The sequence below is a fragment of the Vipera ursinii genome, assembly GCF_947247035.1.
Source record: "Vipera ursinii genome assembly, chromosome: 3".
Lineage (NCBI taxonomy): Eukaryota > Metazoa > Chordata > Lepidosauria > Squamata > Viperidae > Vipera > Vipera ursinii.
Genome location: NC_139516.1, coordinates 18,686,098 through 18,704,013, shown reverse-complemented (window position 1 = coordinate 18,704,013; position 17,916 = coordinate 18,686,098). Strand labels below are relative to the sequence as shown.

The window sequence follows — 17,916 nt, the reverse complement described above, 5'->3', positions numbered from 1 at the left end:
AGGAAAATCCATGTTGGGATCTACTTACACAGAAAAGTAACAGTAAAAACAGATCCTTACTCCTACTAGGACCCAGATTGTTGGGGGCAATTAAGCTGACTTTGTAATAATGCCGCTTGGGGTGTGTGTGAAAGCCCTAATAAGCAGGCATATACATAGAATGAAGGCTACTGCTAAGCTTGTAAGCCGCCCTGAGTCTTCGGAGAAGGGCGGGATATAAATGGAATTATAAAAAAATACTAATAATAATAAAGTTGGAAAGGACCTTAGAAGTCATCTAGTCCAACCTCTTACTCAGGCAGGAAACCCTATACCATTTCAGACAAATGGCTGTCCAGTCTCTTCTTAAAAACTTCCAGTGTTGGAGCATTCACAACTTCTGGAGGCAGGTTATTCCACTGATTAATTATTCTGACTGTGAAGAAATTTCTCCTTAGTTCTAGGCTGCTTCTTTGGTTAGTTTCCATCCATTGCTTTTTGTCCTGCCTTCAGGTGCTTTGGAGAATAACTTGACTCTCTCTTCTTTGTGGCAACCCCTGAGATATTGGAACACAGCTATCCTGTCATCCCTAGTCCTTTTCTTCATTACACTAGACATTGTAAAGTGGTATTACTACTTCACGTGATCTTGATTTTATCCCTCTGTTAATGCAGCCTAGCACTGTGTTGGCTTTTTTGGCAGCTGCAGCACATTGCTGGCTCATATTTAAGTGATTGTCTACTAGGACTCCAAGATCCCTCTCACAGTTACTACTACTGAGCAAGGTACCACCTATACTAAACTTGTGCATTTGGTTTTTCCTGCCTAAATGTAGAACCTTACTTTTTTCACCATTGAATTTCACATAGAGCCCTATGTTCAAGTCTGTCAAGACACTTGTGTATCTTAAGCCTATCTTCTGGAGTGTTGGCTATTCCTGCCAGCTTGACTCCAGACTGCTGAAGGCAACCAAGAGGAATGCATATCTTATAGGGGTTCAGAAGGAGTAATGTCTTGGAAGACCCCAACTGATCATCCCTTAGTGAAGACATGATGATGAGCAGAAGCATAAGAGGCAGCTTCCAATCACTCTCAACAGTCAAAAGTAGCACTTACAATGTGTGTTGTGTAGGTGTGCGTGCACAGGGGAGCATGTTCTGCTGCAGCTATACAATCTTGGAAACAGACACAACTGCTCTAACAAGTCATCAACAAATGCTGCATCACTATTCTTGTGTTCTGTGGCACCACTCCCAAATTAAATGTTGCAGAGTATCAGTCAGGACTGCCATCTCTAGTAATTGCATTATTTTCAACTGGGACAGAAAGGAGATTTATCCATCTTGGATTCTACTATCTACTGAAAAATAAATCATTACCACCTCAGGCAAAAAAAAACATGCTCTCATTTCCCCAAGTAATCTGAAGAACACACAGAGTAACAATAGCAACCACAATTGGTAAACAAAAGACAAGATATGGGTAAAAGGTCCCATACCCTAAACACATTGTTTTCATATGGGGAATCCCAGAACTGAGAAACCATCTTACAAGAAGGATGGATGGGATAAGGAATGAATGAATGAATGAATGAATGAATGAATGAATGAATGAATGAATGAATGAGTCAGGATTTGTATATTTGTCTATCCTGGAAATGGCACAGATCTTTCAAATCCAGTAAAAAAATTGGAACTGGAGGAAGGGGCTTGTGTATTTGGTGATTGGACCAGAAATGATCAAATACAAATGAGTGGCTGAGACAGAACAGTTAGGGAGCCAGGCCTAATCTTACTGTCAATGATAGAATTTATTATATGGGGAATGTTTGATGAAATAAATTGTCCTCTCCAACATCATTGGATAATATTATAATGAAGGAAGCAGAAGAGTTGTCAATGTTATAGCACTGCAGTAAAGAAATCTCAGGGAGAGGTGGAAAATAAAAACAAGGAGTTATTCTCTCAAATAACTCCTTGTTGAATTACCTGTTACTGTTAATTACTGCTACTGTTATAGTGGTGGGGGATACTAAGACATAGTAGGAGCTCTCATCAATTGTTCTCCCATCTCAAGATTATTCTAAAGAGCAGATCCTATAATTCTCAGAAATCTAGATCAACCAAGTACCCCTAAGGCAGGGATGTCAAACTGCCGGCCCACGGGCCGGATGCGTCATCCGGAAGACGCGCCCATCCCATTGCTGGCAATGGTAAAACCGTCCCGATACGTTGCGTGACGTCATGTGATGGCGTGAGTTTGACATGTCTTCCCTAAGGACGTTTCAGTTGGGAATTTGTTATCAATAACACAATTAACCTAAGTAATTAACACAATTAACATAATCCTATGAATTTCAGCAATCAAAATTTAGAGGGGAGGGAGAGTTTTTTTCCTTGTTGCCAATTTTACAGAAGTGGGTGTCGGCTGCTAATCAATGTACATTGCCAAGACATCTATGTGTCTTGGCTACACCAGACACATGACCATCACACAGCATGGCCTGTCAGTCATGTGACAACTGATCATATAAGACGTACAAAAGCAGAAGAGAACCGAAACAAGACACTTCAACTGAAGTTCCACTGATGATGTTACCTAGCCCGGAGAGAAAATGTTTGGAAACGAAACAAGCTCGGAGAACAAACCACCACCAACTTCTATGTGTAGTTCTTGGTCTATCTGTTGCATGCCTCAATTTAGACAAACAACAACAACAAAAACTAGGACAACTGTACAGGAATGTTATTCACTGATCAAGAGAGGACAGATTACTCTTCTCTGGTAACATTAAGATAGATAAAAATATATACCGTATTTACAGGGGGGAAAAAACTTAGCGAAAGATGTTTAATGAAATGCATAGGATATGATATTATAAAGACAGAAAAGAAAAAACAAAGTTTTTTGTTTAAAATTTTGTTTAAAACAAAGTTTTAATTTTTATTACTGTTTTCAGAGTCTGCATCAAACCTTCCAGGTAATTTCACAATTACTAAATTATGCTGGTCGCAGGGGAATATATAGCCATTGAGTTTCCTGTTCTGTTAACCTCTTATGTCAAGAGGACAAAAGTTTCACTTCCAGGTCAAAGGGCATAGCATGGTATCAATAATTAGAGCAATGAATCAGAACTACAGTTTAAATGAATCATGGCCACCAAATGCTTCCAATTAGCAGAGATTCTAACCTTTCAATTACATTTAAGCTTGCATTCATTGAGAAATCCCTTACCACTCTTACCTGCTTCTTTCATCTTATTAAATGAAACTATATTAATTAAAATTGATCTTGGCTATAGGTTGGAGCCAGGAAATAGAACACTGATCTGCAGATTCACTTATCTTGCTTCCAGTTAACTTGTGATGGGGACAAATTATCTAGGGGGTAGTCTATTTAAGGGTCCCTGACTGTGTATACAGAACCTGGATTAATATCATTTACATCATTGTCAGATTAGGCTGAGGTCAGTAACTTTTTTCAGGGGATTGAAATCTGATCGAAATCTCACAAGATCACCAAATTTTGTAAAATGTTGGGCATCTATTTTTGTTAAGTTTAAGTTTAGAGTTTCCTAGATGTTTTGTGGTATTGCTGCAGGTGTGCCAGCCTCTGGGTTGTGCTGAAGGCAAGTTCTGGGGTGGGGGAGAAGGAGGGCAAGAACAGGTGATCCTGTTCCCCCCTTGAAGCAAATTTCTTATAAAAAGAGCTTTAAAATTTCCACTATAAAAAAACCATAAGCTTTTCTTGCCCCCAATTATATGTCTCTTATTACTCTGATTTGTGGAAAGAAGATATATAAAACCAAAGCTAGTGTTAAGTGTTATTTGTTTCCCCACTTCTGCATCTACTTAAAAACAGGAGCTAAAATGTCTCTAGCCAGAAAAGATAAACCTCCTGTTTCTGTCTTTCTTGGAGCAAAGTGTTATATATTCAGACACAAACAACCCCGCACACTCATAAGGGATCCCCGGCAGCCGTTTGACAGCCGTCAAATGGCTGCCGCGGCATTCCCCCCCACACACGTGGCGAGCGGCCGATTATGACAGCTGTCAAACTGCCGCACATGCGCAGTGCAATGACAGCTGTCAAACCGGCCGACTCTGACAGCTGTCAAACTGCCGCGCATGCGCAGTACACTGACAGCTGTCAAACTCCACAGAGCCGCGCATGCGCAGTTCGGCCGGAGCTGTCAAAACTGCCAGCTGGCCCCGGCAACAAGCCGCCTCAGCCGCAGCCGGTCCCCTGCTTATTGGGCGTCCTAATCTGGCGGGAGATTCTTGCCTGTCTATTGGTTTTGAGAGTTATTGTTGCTATCCCAGTTTACTATAAATAAAAGAGATTCCCGGCATTGTTTCGCCCGGGACCTCTGCCCAAATAAACGCTGTTGTTTCGAACCTGCCTGCTGTCTCGCTGTCGTCCCTCAAGATATCACACCTGGCGACGAAGGTGGGATACGGGTCTGCTTGTTAGCTGAAGGTCACTAGCGAAGCCACAAGTGAAGGAGGGAAGCCGTCCCACCAGCTGACACCGCTGAAGTCACTTGCTGGTCGGGAGAGCCCTCCACGCACGACATACAAAGCAGACCCGTGGTCCGGACAGCATGGCAAACCTTGGGCACGTCCGAGAATTCGATGTCTCCCAGCCCGAGGGCTGGGAATCGCATCTCGGGCAAGTGGAGGGGTACCTCCTTGTCAACAACATTGTCGAGGATCGCCCCAAAGCCGCAGCGCTCCTTTGCCTCAGCGGCCCGGCGGTCTATGATGTCACCGTAGGACTCTGCGATCCTGCTCCGGTGGCTTCTGTGCCCTATGCCGAGCTGGTCGACCGCCTCAATCGGCATTTCGCCCCGAGACGGTCCGAGCTGTACTGGCGGTTGAACTTCGCCCGCCAGTACCAACGACCAGGCGAGTCAGCTAAGGCATTCATAGCAACGGTCCGACAAGCGGCCCGTTGCTGCCGTTTCCCGGACCTCGAGGACCGCATAAGGGACCAGGTCATCGCCGGTCTGAGGAACCTGAAGCTCCAGAAAAAGTTAGTCACTAGACCGACGATGGACCTGGCCGAATTGACTCTAGAAATCATGGCTTATGAAGACAGCCATCGGGAAGACGCGCTGCCACCTGGTCATCCCTTCACGGGGTCAGTCCACCACGACTGCCCTAGAGGTACAGACCCCGAAGCAACCGAGCAGAAGACAGATGTGGACGCCATCCGTCCGAGACCCTCAAACCTCCAAACTTGCCGGGAGGGAGAAAAAGGGCCAGATCGTCCGGCCGGAGGCCAAAGGCAGACCACCAACTGGTCCAAGTGTGCCAGCTGCGGCGGCAATCATGCCAGGGCATCTTGCAAATTTCGGAACGCCAAGTGCCATGGCTGCGGCAAAACTGGCCACATTCACTCCGCCTGCCGCAGCACCGGCCGCAAGACCCTTCACGACCTGGAGGCGGCCCAGGAAGGTAATATGCCCTCCCCCAAATTGTCAGGGACGGCCTTCCGGTCATCCGTCATGACCACTAATACGACCCAGGGGACCCTGACTACCAGCTTTATCCGCCCTAAAATTAAAATCCAGGTCTGGATCCAAGGGATCCCCTGCGAAATGGAGGTGGACTCTGGCTCCTCAGTCTCCATTTTGTCCTGGGACACCCTCCAAGGGATCGCACGCCAATGCAGGCGCCGTTTCCCTATTACCCCCTCAAAAATTCTGTTAGCTGATTTCCAGGGCGTCCCTATAAAATTAAAAGGGGAAACGAGGCTCTATATTAGTTATCAACATTTCCAGGGGGAATTAACAGCCCAAATTGCAACAGGGAAACGAGCCAGTCTCATTGGCCTCGACTGGTTCGAACCCCTAGGAATAAAAATTTCCGGCATAAACCACTTCCAACCTCGCCATTTACAGACCGTCTGCCAACAATTCGCAGACGTGTTTGACGGGTCGCTGGGGAAATTCAACAGCCCCCCCATTGAGTTAAAATTAAATCCAGAAGTCCTGCCCATTAGGATTAAGGCTAGGAAAGTTCCCTTTGCCCTCAAACCCAAAATTGACGCAGAATTAGACAGACTAATCGGACTAGGGGTCATAGAACCAACAGACGGGGGCACTTGGGAAACCCCCATAGTCACCCCCATCAAACCAAATGGGGAGGTCCACCTCTGCGCAGACTATAAAGCCACCCTGAATTGGGCTTTAAACCCCCACGCATACCCAGTCCCAGCTGTCAGGGACGTGCTTTCCTCCATTCAGGCAGGAACTATATTTGCCAAACTGGACCTGGCCCATGCATTCTTGCAGCTGCCAGTCTCAGATCAAACTGCCATTGCCCAAACTATAGTCACCCACCGCGGAGCGTTCAAAGTGAACCGCCTGCAGTTCGGAATAGCTGTAGCACCTGGAATATTCCAGGAAACCATGGAGCGGACTCTTAAGGGAATCCCTGGGGTTTGCCCCTATTTCGATGACGTGCTCATCGCAGGGGAATCGGAAGACATACTAGCTGACAGGCTGCGAGAGGTGCTTCAAAGATTCCGCACCGCCGGCCTCAAACTAAAAAAAGAAAAGTGCTCCATCGGAGTTCCTTCTACGGAATTCCTGGGGTACAAAATTGATGCTAATGGAATCCACCCCACGGATTCCAAGGTCAAAGCCATCAGGGCAGCACCACCCCCCAAAAATAAGGCTGAATTACAAGCCTTTTTGGGATTAATAAATTTCTATCATGCTTTCCTCCCCCACAAAGCCTCCATAGCAGAGCCGCTCCACAGGCTCTTAGACAAAGGAGCCCAGTGGCTCTGGACTGAAGCCCACGAAGATAGTTTCAATAAATTAAAACAACTTCTTTCTAGCAAGTCCACCGTCACACACTACAAAGACAAAATGCCTTTCTGTGTCACCTGCGACGCTTCCCCCTATGGCATAGGCGCTGTCCTCAGCCATCTCCACAGCGATGGGACTCAGTCGCCCATCGCATATTATTCCAGGACCTTGTCCAAAGCCGAGCGCAATTACGCGCAAATTGACAAGGAAGCCCTAGCACTGGTGGCGAGCGTGAAGAAATTTCACGATTACTTATACGGCCGCCACTTTACAATCTTCACGGACCACAAACCCCTGCTAGGGCTCTTCACCTGGGACAAATTGACCCCGCAAATTCTATCCCCTAGAATGCTCTGCTGGACAACATTCCTAGCAGCATACTCCTTCAAAACTGAGCATAAGCCAGGCAAGGAAATGGGCCACGCAGATGGCCTCAGCAGGCTGCCCCTGCCCATCCTCGACCCAGACCCTGCACCCGCCGGCCGAATCATGGCCATCCAAGAATTGCCTGACCATCCTATTTCAGCCAAAGAGATAGCTGCAGCAACTTCTAAGGACAAAATCCTAGGCAGGGTTCTGACCTGGGTCCAAAGCGGCTGGCAATCCACATCCCCGGGGCCAGAATTTCAGCCTTTTTTCCAGAGGCGCCTGGAACTGTCAGCCCACCTCGGCTGCATCCTTTGGGGCAGCAGGGTCATCGTACCCGCCCCACACAGGCAACAAGTCCTAGCCTCCCTTCGCGAAGGCCACCCAGGGGTGGTCAAGATGAAATCCCTCGCCCGCAGCTACTTGTGGTGGCCAGGGCTCGATGCAGACATCGAACACTTTGTTGCAACCTGCAACATGTGCCAACAGACCAGGCCACCGCTCCCTCACGCCCCTGTCCATAAGTGGGAGGTGACTAAAAACCCCTGGTCCCGAATACATGTTGATTACACCGGCCCCTTCCAGGGACAAAATTTCCTAATAATTGTAGACAGTTTTTCAAAGTGGCTCGAGGTCATCCCGGTCACCAGCACGACCTCAGCAGCCACAATTAGGGGTTTGAGGAGGGTATTTGCCACCCACGGGTTGCCTGATGTCATCGTATCTGACAACGGCCCCCAATTCACTTCCACTGACTTCCAGGTTTTCATCAAGGCCAACTTGATTAGGCACGCCACCTCCGCGCCTTTTCACCCCTCCTCGAACGGTCTCGCAGAGGCCATGGTAAAGGCGACCAAAGATGCCTTAAGAAAAATCATCTCCGGCGACTGGCACTGCAGACTGGCAAAATACCTCCTGGCCCAGCACTCCACACCATGCACCACCACCGGCAAGTCTCCGGCAGAACTCCGTTGGGGGCGCCACCTTGTCACAAAATTGGACCGATTACATCCCGACAGGGCAGCTGCCGAACAAACCATCGCACCGTCCACAAAGGTCTTCCCTCCCGGCCAGCCCATCTGGGCAAAGAACTTCGGGGTCGGCGACAAGTGGCTGCAAGGCGTGATCTCCGACCAAACTGGCCCAGTCTCCTACCTCGTCGACCTAGGAGACGGAAGGCTCATCCGGAGACACGCTGACCAACTGAGGAACCGCACACCGCAGAACCACAGTTCCCGAGCCCAACCGGGCACTTTACTTTTTCCACCAGCACCATCAACGCCACCCAGCCCATTGCCGCTCGTCCCTGACGCCGCCGACGACCCCCATCCTGACTCCGAAATTCCCCCCACCGGGGAAAGGGAAGACCAGCCCTGCACAAGTCAGCCCAGCCCAAACCTCCGTCGCTCCACCAGAACACGGAAGGCTCCCTTGTACTTGGCGGACTATGAATGGGCCGGCAGCAGGACTAGAGGAACTGACCCCACCTAAACATCCAGGGGCAAGGGGGGAAGGGGTGTTATATATTCAGACACAAACAACCCCGCACACTCATAAGGGATCCCCGGCAGCCGTTTGACAGCCGTCAAATGGCTGCCGCGGCATTCCCCCACACACACGTGGCGAGCGGCCGATTCTGACAGCTGTCAAACTGCCGCGCATGCGCAGTGCAATGACAGCTGTCAAACCGGCCGACTCTGACAGCTGTCAAACTGCCACGCATGCGCAGTACACTGACAGCTGTCAAACTCCACAGAGCCGCGCATGCGCAGTTCGGCCGGAGCTGTCAAAACTGCCAGCTGGCCCCGGCAACAAGCCGCCTCAGCCGCAGCCGGTCCCCTGCTTATTGGGCGTCCTAATCTGGCGGGAGATTCTTGCCTGTCTATTGGTTTTGAGAGTTATTTTTTTTTTATTGAAAAGTTTTAACATACAGTTTATCTTTAACAGTCCCCCCTCCCCCTCCCTTCTCCCTCCCCCCCTAGAGTTATTGAGAGTTATTGTTGCTATCCCAGTTTACTATAAATAAGAGAGATTCCCGGCATTGTTTCACCCGGGACCTCTGCCCAAATAAACACTGTTGTTTTGAACCTGCCTGCTGTCTCGCTGTCGTCCCTCAAGATATCACACCAAGAATAAATAACATAATGATTTTTAAGACATTCAGCTAAATGGGTTAATTTCATTATTTCTCTAGTATTAAATTTCTGTTATTACAAGAATGCATGCAGCAAGGAGAAAACCTGCCTATCTACTAAAGAGTCAGTTAGTCTAGTGCAGGGTAGGCAACCTTGGGTCTTTTGTGACTGGTGGACTTCAACTCCCAGAATTCCTGAGCCAGCATGCTGCCTCAGGAATTCTGGGAGTTGAAGTCCACCAGTCATAAAAGACCCAAGGTTGTCCATCCCTGCTCTAGTGCTTAAGGCACCAGGCTAGAAACCAGGCAACTGAGTTCTGGGCCTATCTTGGGCCAGTTCTTTTCTCTCAGTCCTGGGAAGGAGTTTGTTTGTTTATTTGTTTGTTTAACTTACATAATGGAAAACCATTTCCAAAAAACACTGCCAAGAAAGCTGCTGGACCTGCCAAAACTGATTTGGAGTCAAAAGTGATCTGAAGGCACAAAAAAAGAAAGCCTTATGGTAAGACACTGTGCAATCATTCCATTTTTTTCTCTCTCCTCAACAGATTTTCTATAGAAATGAAAACTGGAAAAAGCAGTATGGAGGGAAAACCAGGAATGGGTTTTACAAATAAAGGAAATGTTAAGTCAGTTTCAAAACAGTGTGCCATAAAGCACTGAATGCTGTGTTTAACAAATGTTGATTTTTCAGGGTGTATTTATAGTCGTATATGTCACGAATGGGCCTCTCATGGCCCTCTGGAATCTCTGGCTTAACTGGATTTTTCTATATTTCATACAGAAAAAGTATGAAAACATCGTTTCCTAATGCTGTAACCATGGTTCAGCAACATCTTTTAATCCCATCATTCCTTATCTCTGATATAGTCTCATAATTTTGCTTATCTTACCTGTGTATATATGCTAAAGATATGGCTTTGAACTTCATCTATAGAGTCAAACCCATAAGCCATTGTTCCAAGATGGACACGTTTGAAAACCATCTCATTCTGTGTTAGAGTCCCTAGAAGAGGAACAAAATTACATATTATGGCACAGAAAGAGCAAATTAAACACCAAGAAACATTTCTAACACCAGAGCTGCCTTAACCTGAAGATCATACATTGCCAAGAAAAGCATCCCCAGAGATGTAAAATTATTGTTACAGAATTGTAAACTTTAAAATTAAAAAAATCAGAAAATTATTCAATACACTGAAGAAAGTATTAGCCATTTTAAAGTATCAAATATAACTAGAATTAAATTTGCCTTTTCTGCTTCATCCAGCCACTACTTTTTAAAACGCAGTGCTCAACATACCATTCAAAAATGAAAGGTGGGCTTCGGGCCAGAAAGTATTACCAAGTTGTTATGTATCTCTTATTTATTTTGTACATTCAGAAAAATGCACTAAGATCTTTCACAACACAACAAAATAATTGCAGCAGATCCTGATTTTGTGTCCTGCAAAAAACTATGTATGAAAATACCTGTCTTGTCAGTAAGCAAATAGGATATTCTGCCTAGTTGCTCTGGGATTGTGCTAGATCGAACTACTGTGCCAGGAATTTTAGAATCCCTCCGGATCATCCAGCTGTAGACAATTTTTCCCATGTCAAGATTCACCCGTAAACTACATAAAAGGAAGAGAGGGTGAGGAAGAAGCAACAATAGGTTGGTATTAGGAATTTGAATGGATGAACCTTTATTATCAAAGTATACCATGTATACATTGAGATTGGCTGAGCCTCCCTTTGTGCCCCCCACCACAACTCACAGTGACAACAAACCCACCATCTTGTTACACCATGTGAGCTAATTGCACAGCACACCAGCTTTGCAAGTCAATCGTGCATAAAATTATTTCCTGTTCAAGAGCCTGACAGCCCATGGATAGAAGCTGTTCTTCAGCCTGTTGGTACGGCTGGCTGTACTCCAATGGTAGGAGAGTAAAGAGGTACCGACCAGGGTATGAGTCATCCCTGAGAATTTTCCTCACTCTTCCAAGGCAGCAAGCCTTGGCGATGTCATCCAGTGGTGTCAGGGGACAGCCCACAATGTCTTGTGCTGTGCTCACCACCCTCTGTAATACTTTCCTACAAGTGGCTGTCAGACCAGCATACCAAACCACAATACAGTACGAGAGGACGCTCTCTATAGTAGACCGGTAAAAGAGGGTCATTAGCCATTGTTCTACCCTGTTCTTCCACAAGACCCTGAGGAAGTGGAGTCTCTGTTGGGCCTTTCTGGCCACCTGGGTTGTATTGACTTTCCAGGTAATTTACTCAATTTACTCAAAAACATGCCTTAAAAATTGGTGGGAAGAATATTTGAAGAGGTTTGGTCCCCCGCAATTTATCCCAATTCGGCTCCATCTAGATATGTGGGATTGCAACTATCAATGGACAACACCAGAATGAAAATTAGATAAGGATCTGAACCAGATGCTGCTTTCCTACATGGGATTTATAGAAACACATTCTCTTGTTTCTAAAGCTACAGACAGGTGAGCAGTCTTCCCCCAGATGACATTTGTAACCCAGTACTTACAATCATACAAAATAAAAATGCCTTCAATGTATAATGTGGCCTGAAACAGTCATTTGAACTCTGGCCATTATTAGCAAACTATGTAATGTAATAGGGAGTATGATGTAGTCCAATTCAAAAGTCGTTGTTAAGCTACATGATATATGGGAAATTCATGAACTAGATCTCTTGCTGTTTTTGAACACAATGCCAAGTGGGTTTTATGTTTGTTGAATAAGCCATAGCAATCTGGCTCACCATTGTACTAAGCTCAGAGTAAACCAAGTTATCATTGGCATCCACTGTAGGGAACAAGGGAAGGCGGGTGACATCTAGTGATATCACTATTCAAACTCTTCTGCATGCTGTGACACAAGTATAAAAGGACAGAGTTTGCATCGTGACATTTTTTGTAATGGATGACTATGCATATTATGGCTTAGTATGAAGAATGGATTCAGCCTTTTTAAAAAAATAAAATAAAATAAAACTACAACAGTTCAGCATAGGGATGAAATTTAGAGTGTCCCACACAGAGAGTTGTCATGTGTTTTCTATGTTTAGTATTTATACTTCCTATATTTAAAATGCTCCTTATCAATATGACCTACATCAAGCCAAAAATTCTAAGTGAATTTCTTAAAAATAAGGAATACAGCTCCCAACTGCCGCTGGAAAAACAAAGTACTCCAAATGCTAATGAACTACTATATCATTCAACCAAGACAGTCAGCACAGGCAATGATAAGACTGGTGGGAGTGTTAGCTGAGTAACATCCTGAGGGTCCCAAGTTCCTCAGTCCTGCTGTAAATATTCACAGCTCTATAGGCCTTTTTCAGGCTGTAAAACTATACATAGATGAATTATACACATAAATAAGTCAATTCTTGCAATGCTTCTCCCGCCACTCTGTAAACACAGGAAGGTTATTATTCACTTGTTACCCACAGATTTGGAACTGTGATACATTTAAAGCACAAGATCTGGCTTGTTCCTAATGAGGAACGAAAGACTGATACTTCCTACCCTAAAGAGGTTGCATAATCCTAAGACTCAATAACCCCATTCATGTAGAATTCATCATGGCCTGAAACTGTAAAACCTATCAACAGTTACATCATGCAAGAACTTCTATCATGCTTGCTTTAGCCTTTGAGGAAGCACTTTTCACTAAGAGTAGTTATGTAAAAGGCAACTAGGCTTATGTTAAGGATATGGAGTAACTCATTTGACTAAGGCTCACATGAAGAAGAAGATAAAAAATATGGCACTATTTTAAAGGAGTATAACAAATACATTTATACCTGATAGGAATGATATTTGAGAACAGAAGAAGAAATCTGAGGATCTGAAGGTACCAGCGGCCAGCAAAGTGTTGGAGGGAGACCATGACAAGGGAGACCACCACCAAGGCCGTAAAGAGTATCTTGGTTAGACAGTTAACTTCCAAGTCAAAAAGACCAATCTTAAAAAAAGAAAATAATTATTTGTATTAACAATTATTGCAATTAGAGCAGGTATCAAACCAAAATATGATCACACACTACTCCAGATTATTTTTTTTTTAAAAAAAAGGCATGGCATATCTTTCCTTAGTCTTGTGTCTTCCACGTGGTTCAGATTTTTAAAACAGGACAGTTGGGATCATCAGCAGTTGACTTCCAATAAAAAATAGAAGGAGATGTTGCATTGGCCAGGAATTGAACCTCTAAAGTTCCTTCAAATCTTACATGCTACAATTCTACTCAGACGGCATCATATAAGGCAAGATTATTAATATTCTTCCAGGTAGGGGGAACAGAAGGTCAGGTAAATTTATAAGTTAGTATTATTGTTCTTGTTCATGGCTCCCTTTTTTATTTTTGTGGTGCACTGTTATTTCTGCAACTATATCAATGTTTTTACCTCTGCATATCAGTATTCTGTACATTTATATTTGTAACACTATGCTGTACTCAGATTTTTTTTTACTTCAATAAGCTGTCCTGTGACTGTGATAAATATACACTAAGGTAACCCCTTCTCACTGACACTGTTTTCTGTGTGCAGAAAATACAGTTGATATTGATATGGACAACTAAGAAGCTGGTTTCTGTAATTCTCCTGTGGGAACCAATTGACATGAAGTCACTGTCTGAGAACTCACATATTTCATCTAACATGTTTTATATGCACACCTGAGTGACACATGTGAAATGTGTGACAGATATGATCAGGCATCTAAAATGGACTATACAACTTTCCATATTTACCCGGAAACCTAGCTTTATAGACCAACCAAAAGGGATGAGATTAGGTTGTAAGCAGCTCAGAGTCACCTGTGTGCGATTTGGGCGCCATATATATATTTGTTTAATGAATAATTAATAAATAAATGAGGAAATTATTTCTTTTACCTTACTGCGTGGGTTTGAGGTATTCATGACACTGCGTAGTTCCTGGCCTGTATAGAGAACAACTCCCACAACTGTTCCTGAAGATTAAAGCAGAAACACCATTCATATACTCTATTCCTATAAATTATTACATGATTATTGTTCTCACATATATAGTACACTAGAACAGCCTTTTTCAAATGGTGCTGATGGTCATTTATCAGAGATGATTCACTGCAATCGTGTACGCTGATCAAGTAGTTGAACCAGATCATATAAAAATGTCAGTGGGGTGGCCTGTGTATCATGAACATTTAAGCTGTGTTTTTCCTTCTCTAAGCTATCTGATTCACAAAATACAATAATGTTGACTAATTTTTTGGCAAGAATACAACAATGCCAAAGAATAAACATTATTCTAGACTGTGATATGTGTGCTTTGGTTTTCAGACTAATATCTTTCAATCTCAATCCTTCCGGTTACGCTGGACTACAGTGCCAATCTCTCCAAGCCTATGTTGATTATGATGTCTGGGGCTGATGGAAAATGCAATTTAAAATATCTTAAGTATGCCAGATTGGTGAAAGATGGTTTGGGCAAAGTTCAGCACAACAGAAAAGTACCACCAGGGAACCTAGGATGATCATTTGCACTGTTAATTGATTTATTCATGAGTTTAATTAATTTATAAACAGGTCTTAACCAATACGATTTACATACATATGCCCAATAATGTTAGAATACTGATGGAGCTAAAAAACCCCCACAAAAAACACATACATTCTGTTGTTAAAATCCTCAATCTTTTTTTTTGGGGGGGGGGTGTGTTAAACAATGAGACTCGTGGACTTCAACTCCCAGAATTCCAGAGCCAGCATGGCTCAGCTTGGAAACCTCTCCCTTTCCCCTTAGCATGGCTGGCTCAGGAATTCTGGGAGTTGAAGTCCACGAGTCATAAAAGAGCCAAGGTTGCTTATCCCTGGACTAGGACATGAAAACTGTTAGTGTCAAGAGAAAAAGTGCACATTTTAATTTAAAATACAACTAAGAACAGGTATCATGATTAATCCCAATAATATAAATTATGGTTATCTTCTTTGAGATTAAACATTCAGTGGCATCTTATACTACATAAACCTTTTGGGAGAATTTAAGAATTTTTACTCCAGTAAATTATGTTTTTTTTTAAAACTCCATGCATACACTATAATAATCAAACCCAAAAAACATACATATATAGAAGTTAGCATCCCTCAATCTGTTGTCTTCAGATCTGTCAAAAAGGCAGCTTTCAGAAATCACAGCCAAATTGTTAGGCTGGCTGAGAATTTTGGTAGCTGCAAGGACAATACATCAGAGGGTGGCAAATTTCAGGGGAGCTTCAGCAAAGAATGCAGGCAACACATGGCACAAAAGTTGTCTGATTAACTCACAGAACAATCTAATCAAAGAAACGATTCTGGCACTACCCAATTCATTCTTTTGGTCTCCTCTCTTTTGAGGGTTCTGCCTTTGACATGCCTCTGATTCAGCTAAGTACCTTGAACTTCCCTCCCTGAAGCTGCACATCCATGCCTTAAATGTTCAACATGATGGAAAGCTTATATAGAAAGAGGTGGGTATATTTAGCCATCTCAGGGGAGTGACAGTTGAATTGCTTCTTGAAATACGCTTCAGAGAAAAGCCTTTGATTTCTTCTAACTACAGCCTGATACATCTGCTCTTTTATCAGATGTTCTCCTTTGGAGTCACAAATGGGGAACCCCATTTATTTGCAGATCTTTTATCCCAGCTTCCCTTTAAAAATCTCCCTGTCACCCTTTCTGTAACAGATTTAAAATGTCAATATAGGGAGCAATTAAGTGCTATTCTAGCAGTGGATGCTTTCTCCAAAGGTTATTTATTGGAATTCCAAAGGTCTTCTCATCTATAAATGTCCAAAGGGGTAATTAGATGTCAACTCAAACTCCTGGTGGTGTTAGCACAAGTGGAAAACTTCATTCCAACCCCTAATTTCCATTGACAAGAGATGATTATTTTCAATTACAAAGAGATTTTTTTTAAAAAAAATTGCTAACATACTCCCTGAGAAATTCACACATTAGGCCTTACCTGAAGCAATTACTGTGCTAGCCCAGAGGGTATTTTCAATACTCAAGCTCTCATTCACAGGAGGGTCACTGTCCTCCTGAAAGAGTCAAGGAAAAAATAAAAATAATTAAGAGCTTTGTGCATTTTTTTTTAAAAAGGTTCACACGCCGTTTCTAGAATCTTATAAATGATCAGAGACATTTAAATTTCTCAGCACTTCAGTCTTCAGATGCCGAAAGACCTCAGCATTCTTTCTCCGTCACCACAGGTGTGAAGCCAATGTTAGAGTGAGATATATGTCAAGACATTGAGTGATGCAGGCTGCAAGAAGCAACTGTTGAACTGCAGCTCCCAATAACGCGACACCCTGACATATTCTGGTAATGCACGCTCAATAGCCTGCAGATTACATCATAGGTTATCATTCAGATCTTAAAGGTTCAGGAATTGTTGTGTGGTTGTCCGTAGCTGTTTCTGAGCAACTCATTTTAAATAAATCAAGCAAGAAAGGAAAACAGTGATATTACCTTGAACCTGAAGATAGCTTCTTCCAGTTATAAAAGATAAGTTTGCACTAGGTAAACCAACATTCTTAACTCCACGGTTGAGTTCACACATTATATTAAGAGCCCTTTTGTCTATGGAGATTCTCAATCATCCAAGTCATGGTTGTTTCAAAGGTGCTTTTCAAAAGGCAACTGGACTTTCTTTTCTTTTTTTTCCCTTGAAAAGGTTTTGCTTCTCAAACTGAAGCTTCTTCAGTTCTGGCTGAAAGAACTGATTCATTCAGAATGAAGAAGCTTCTTGGATGAGAAGAAAAGGTTTTCAAGGGGAAAAAAACCACAAGAAAGTCCAGTTGCCTTTTGAAAAGCACCTTTGGGATGAGAATCCTTTTATGATTCAGGGCAAACAATTCATTGAAATCTGTCCCCTTCCGTCCAGCCTTTCTCTTCCCTCAACCATCCAAAATTACCTATTATTTTTGTCAATTGAAATTAATAAACAGAAGTGTTTAGGAAAACTCAGACTACTAAAATAACTGTCAGGATGGTACATAATCCTACCGCCTTGAATCAAAATTAGTGATCGACCTGGGCACTTTAAATATCAAAGCATTTTTTGAATTGAACAAACTCTTATATTTCTCCCTTTTAAATATCCTTCTGTAAACCATGGTTTATTTTAAGTAGTAGAATAAGTTACAATGGCTGGGTTCCCAGGTAATATTAAAGTATCACATCAAGCTTTTGAGTTGCCAAGAGGTTCCCTAAATGGTCTAATGCCGTGATGGTGAACCTATGGCACAGGTGCCACAGGTGGCACTCAGAGCCCTCTCTGTGGGCACGCGTGCCGTCACCCCAGTCCTAGGCCTTCGGCTGGGTTTTATAAAACCTGTTTGCTTTAGGCCTCCGCCGCTGTGTATATAAAAAAAAAGGTTCAATCAATCAATCAATTTCAACTTCTCGTGGGGGAAAAAAATTTCTCGCAAAATTGGAATTGATTGAACTTTTCAGTCCCACCCAGTCTACCTTTACCACTGCAGCCATGTGCACCCGATGGGCCACACCCACCCAATTGGCCACACCCACTCAAAGGGCCACGCCCACCCAGGACCCGATGATACATAAGTGGGTTT

General features: G+C 43.5%; 1 protein-coding gene across 6 annotated transcripts in view; it reads right to left on the bottom strand.

Annotated features, from left to right (window-relative positions):
- Positions 1 to 17,916, bottom strand: part of ATP9A (ATPase phospholipid transporting 9A (putative)) — a 94,261-nt gene that overhangs the window by 37,538 nt on the left and 38,807 nt on the right. For all 6 annotated transcript variants that reach the window (XR_014491870.1, XR_014491871.1, XR_014491872.1 and 3 more), the window contains 5 exons: positions 16,302 to 16,377; positions 14,210 to 14,286; positions 13,118 to 13,278; positions 10,774 to 10,916; positions 10,194 to 10,306 (listed from right to left, as the gene is read on the bottom strand). Coding sequence is in view for 3 of the 6 variants with exons in the window: in XM_083357412.1 (XP_083213538.1) it covers positions 10,194 to 10,306; positions 10,774 to 10,916; positions 13,118 to 13,278; positions 14,210 to 14,286; positions 16,302 to 16,377 (570 nt within the window). In the remaining 3 variants the exon portion in view is untranslated. The remainder of the gene's footprint in view (positions 1 to 10,193; positions 10,307 to 10,773; positions 10,917 to 13,117; positions 13,279 to 14,209; positions 14,287 to 16,301; positions 16,378 to 17,916) is intronic.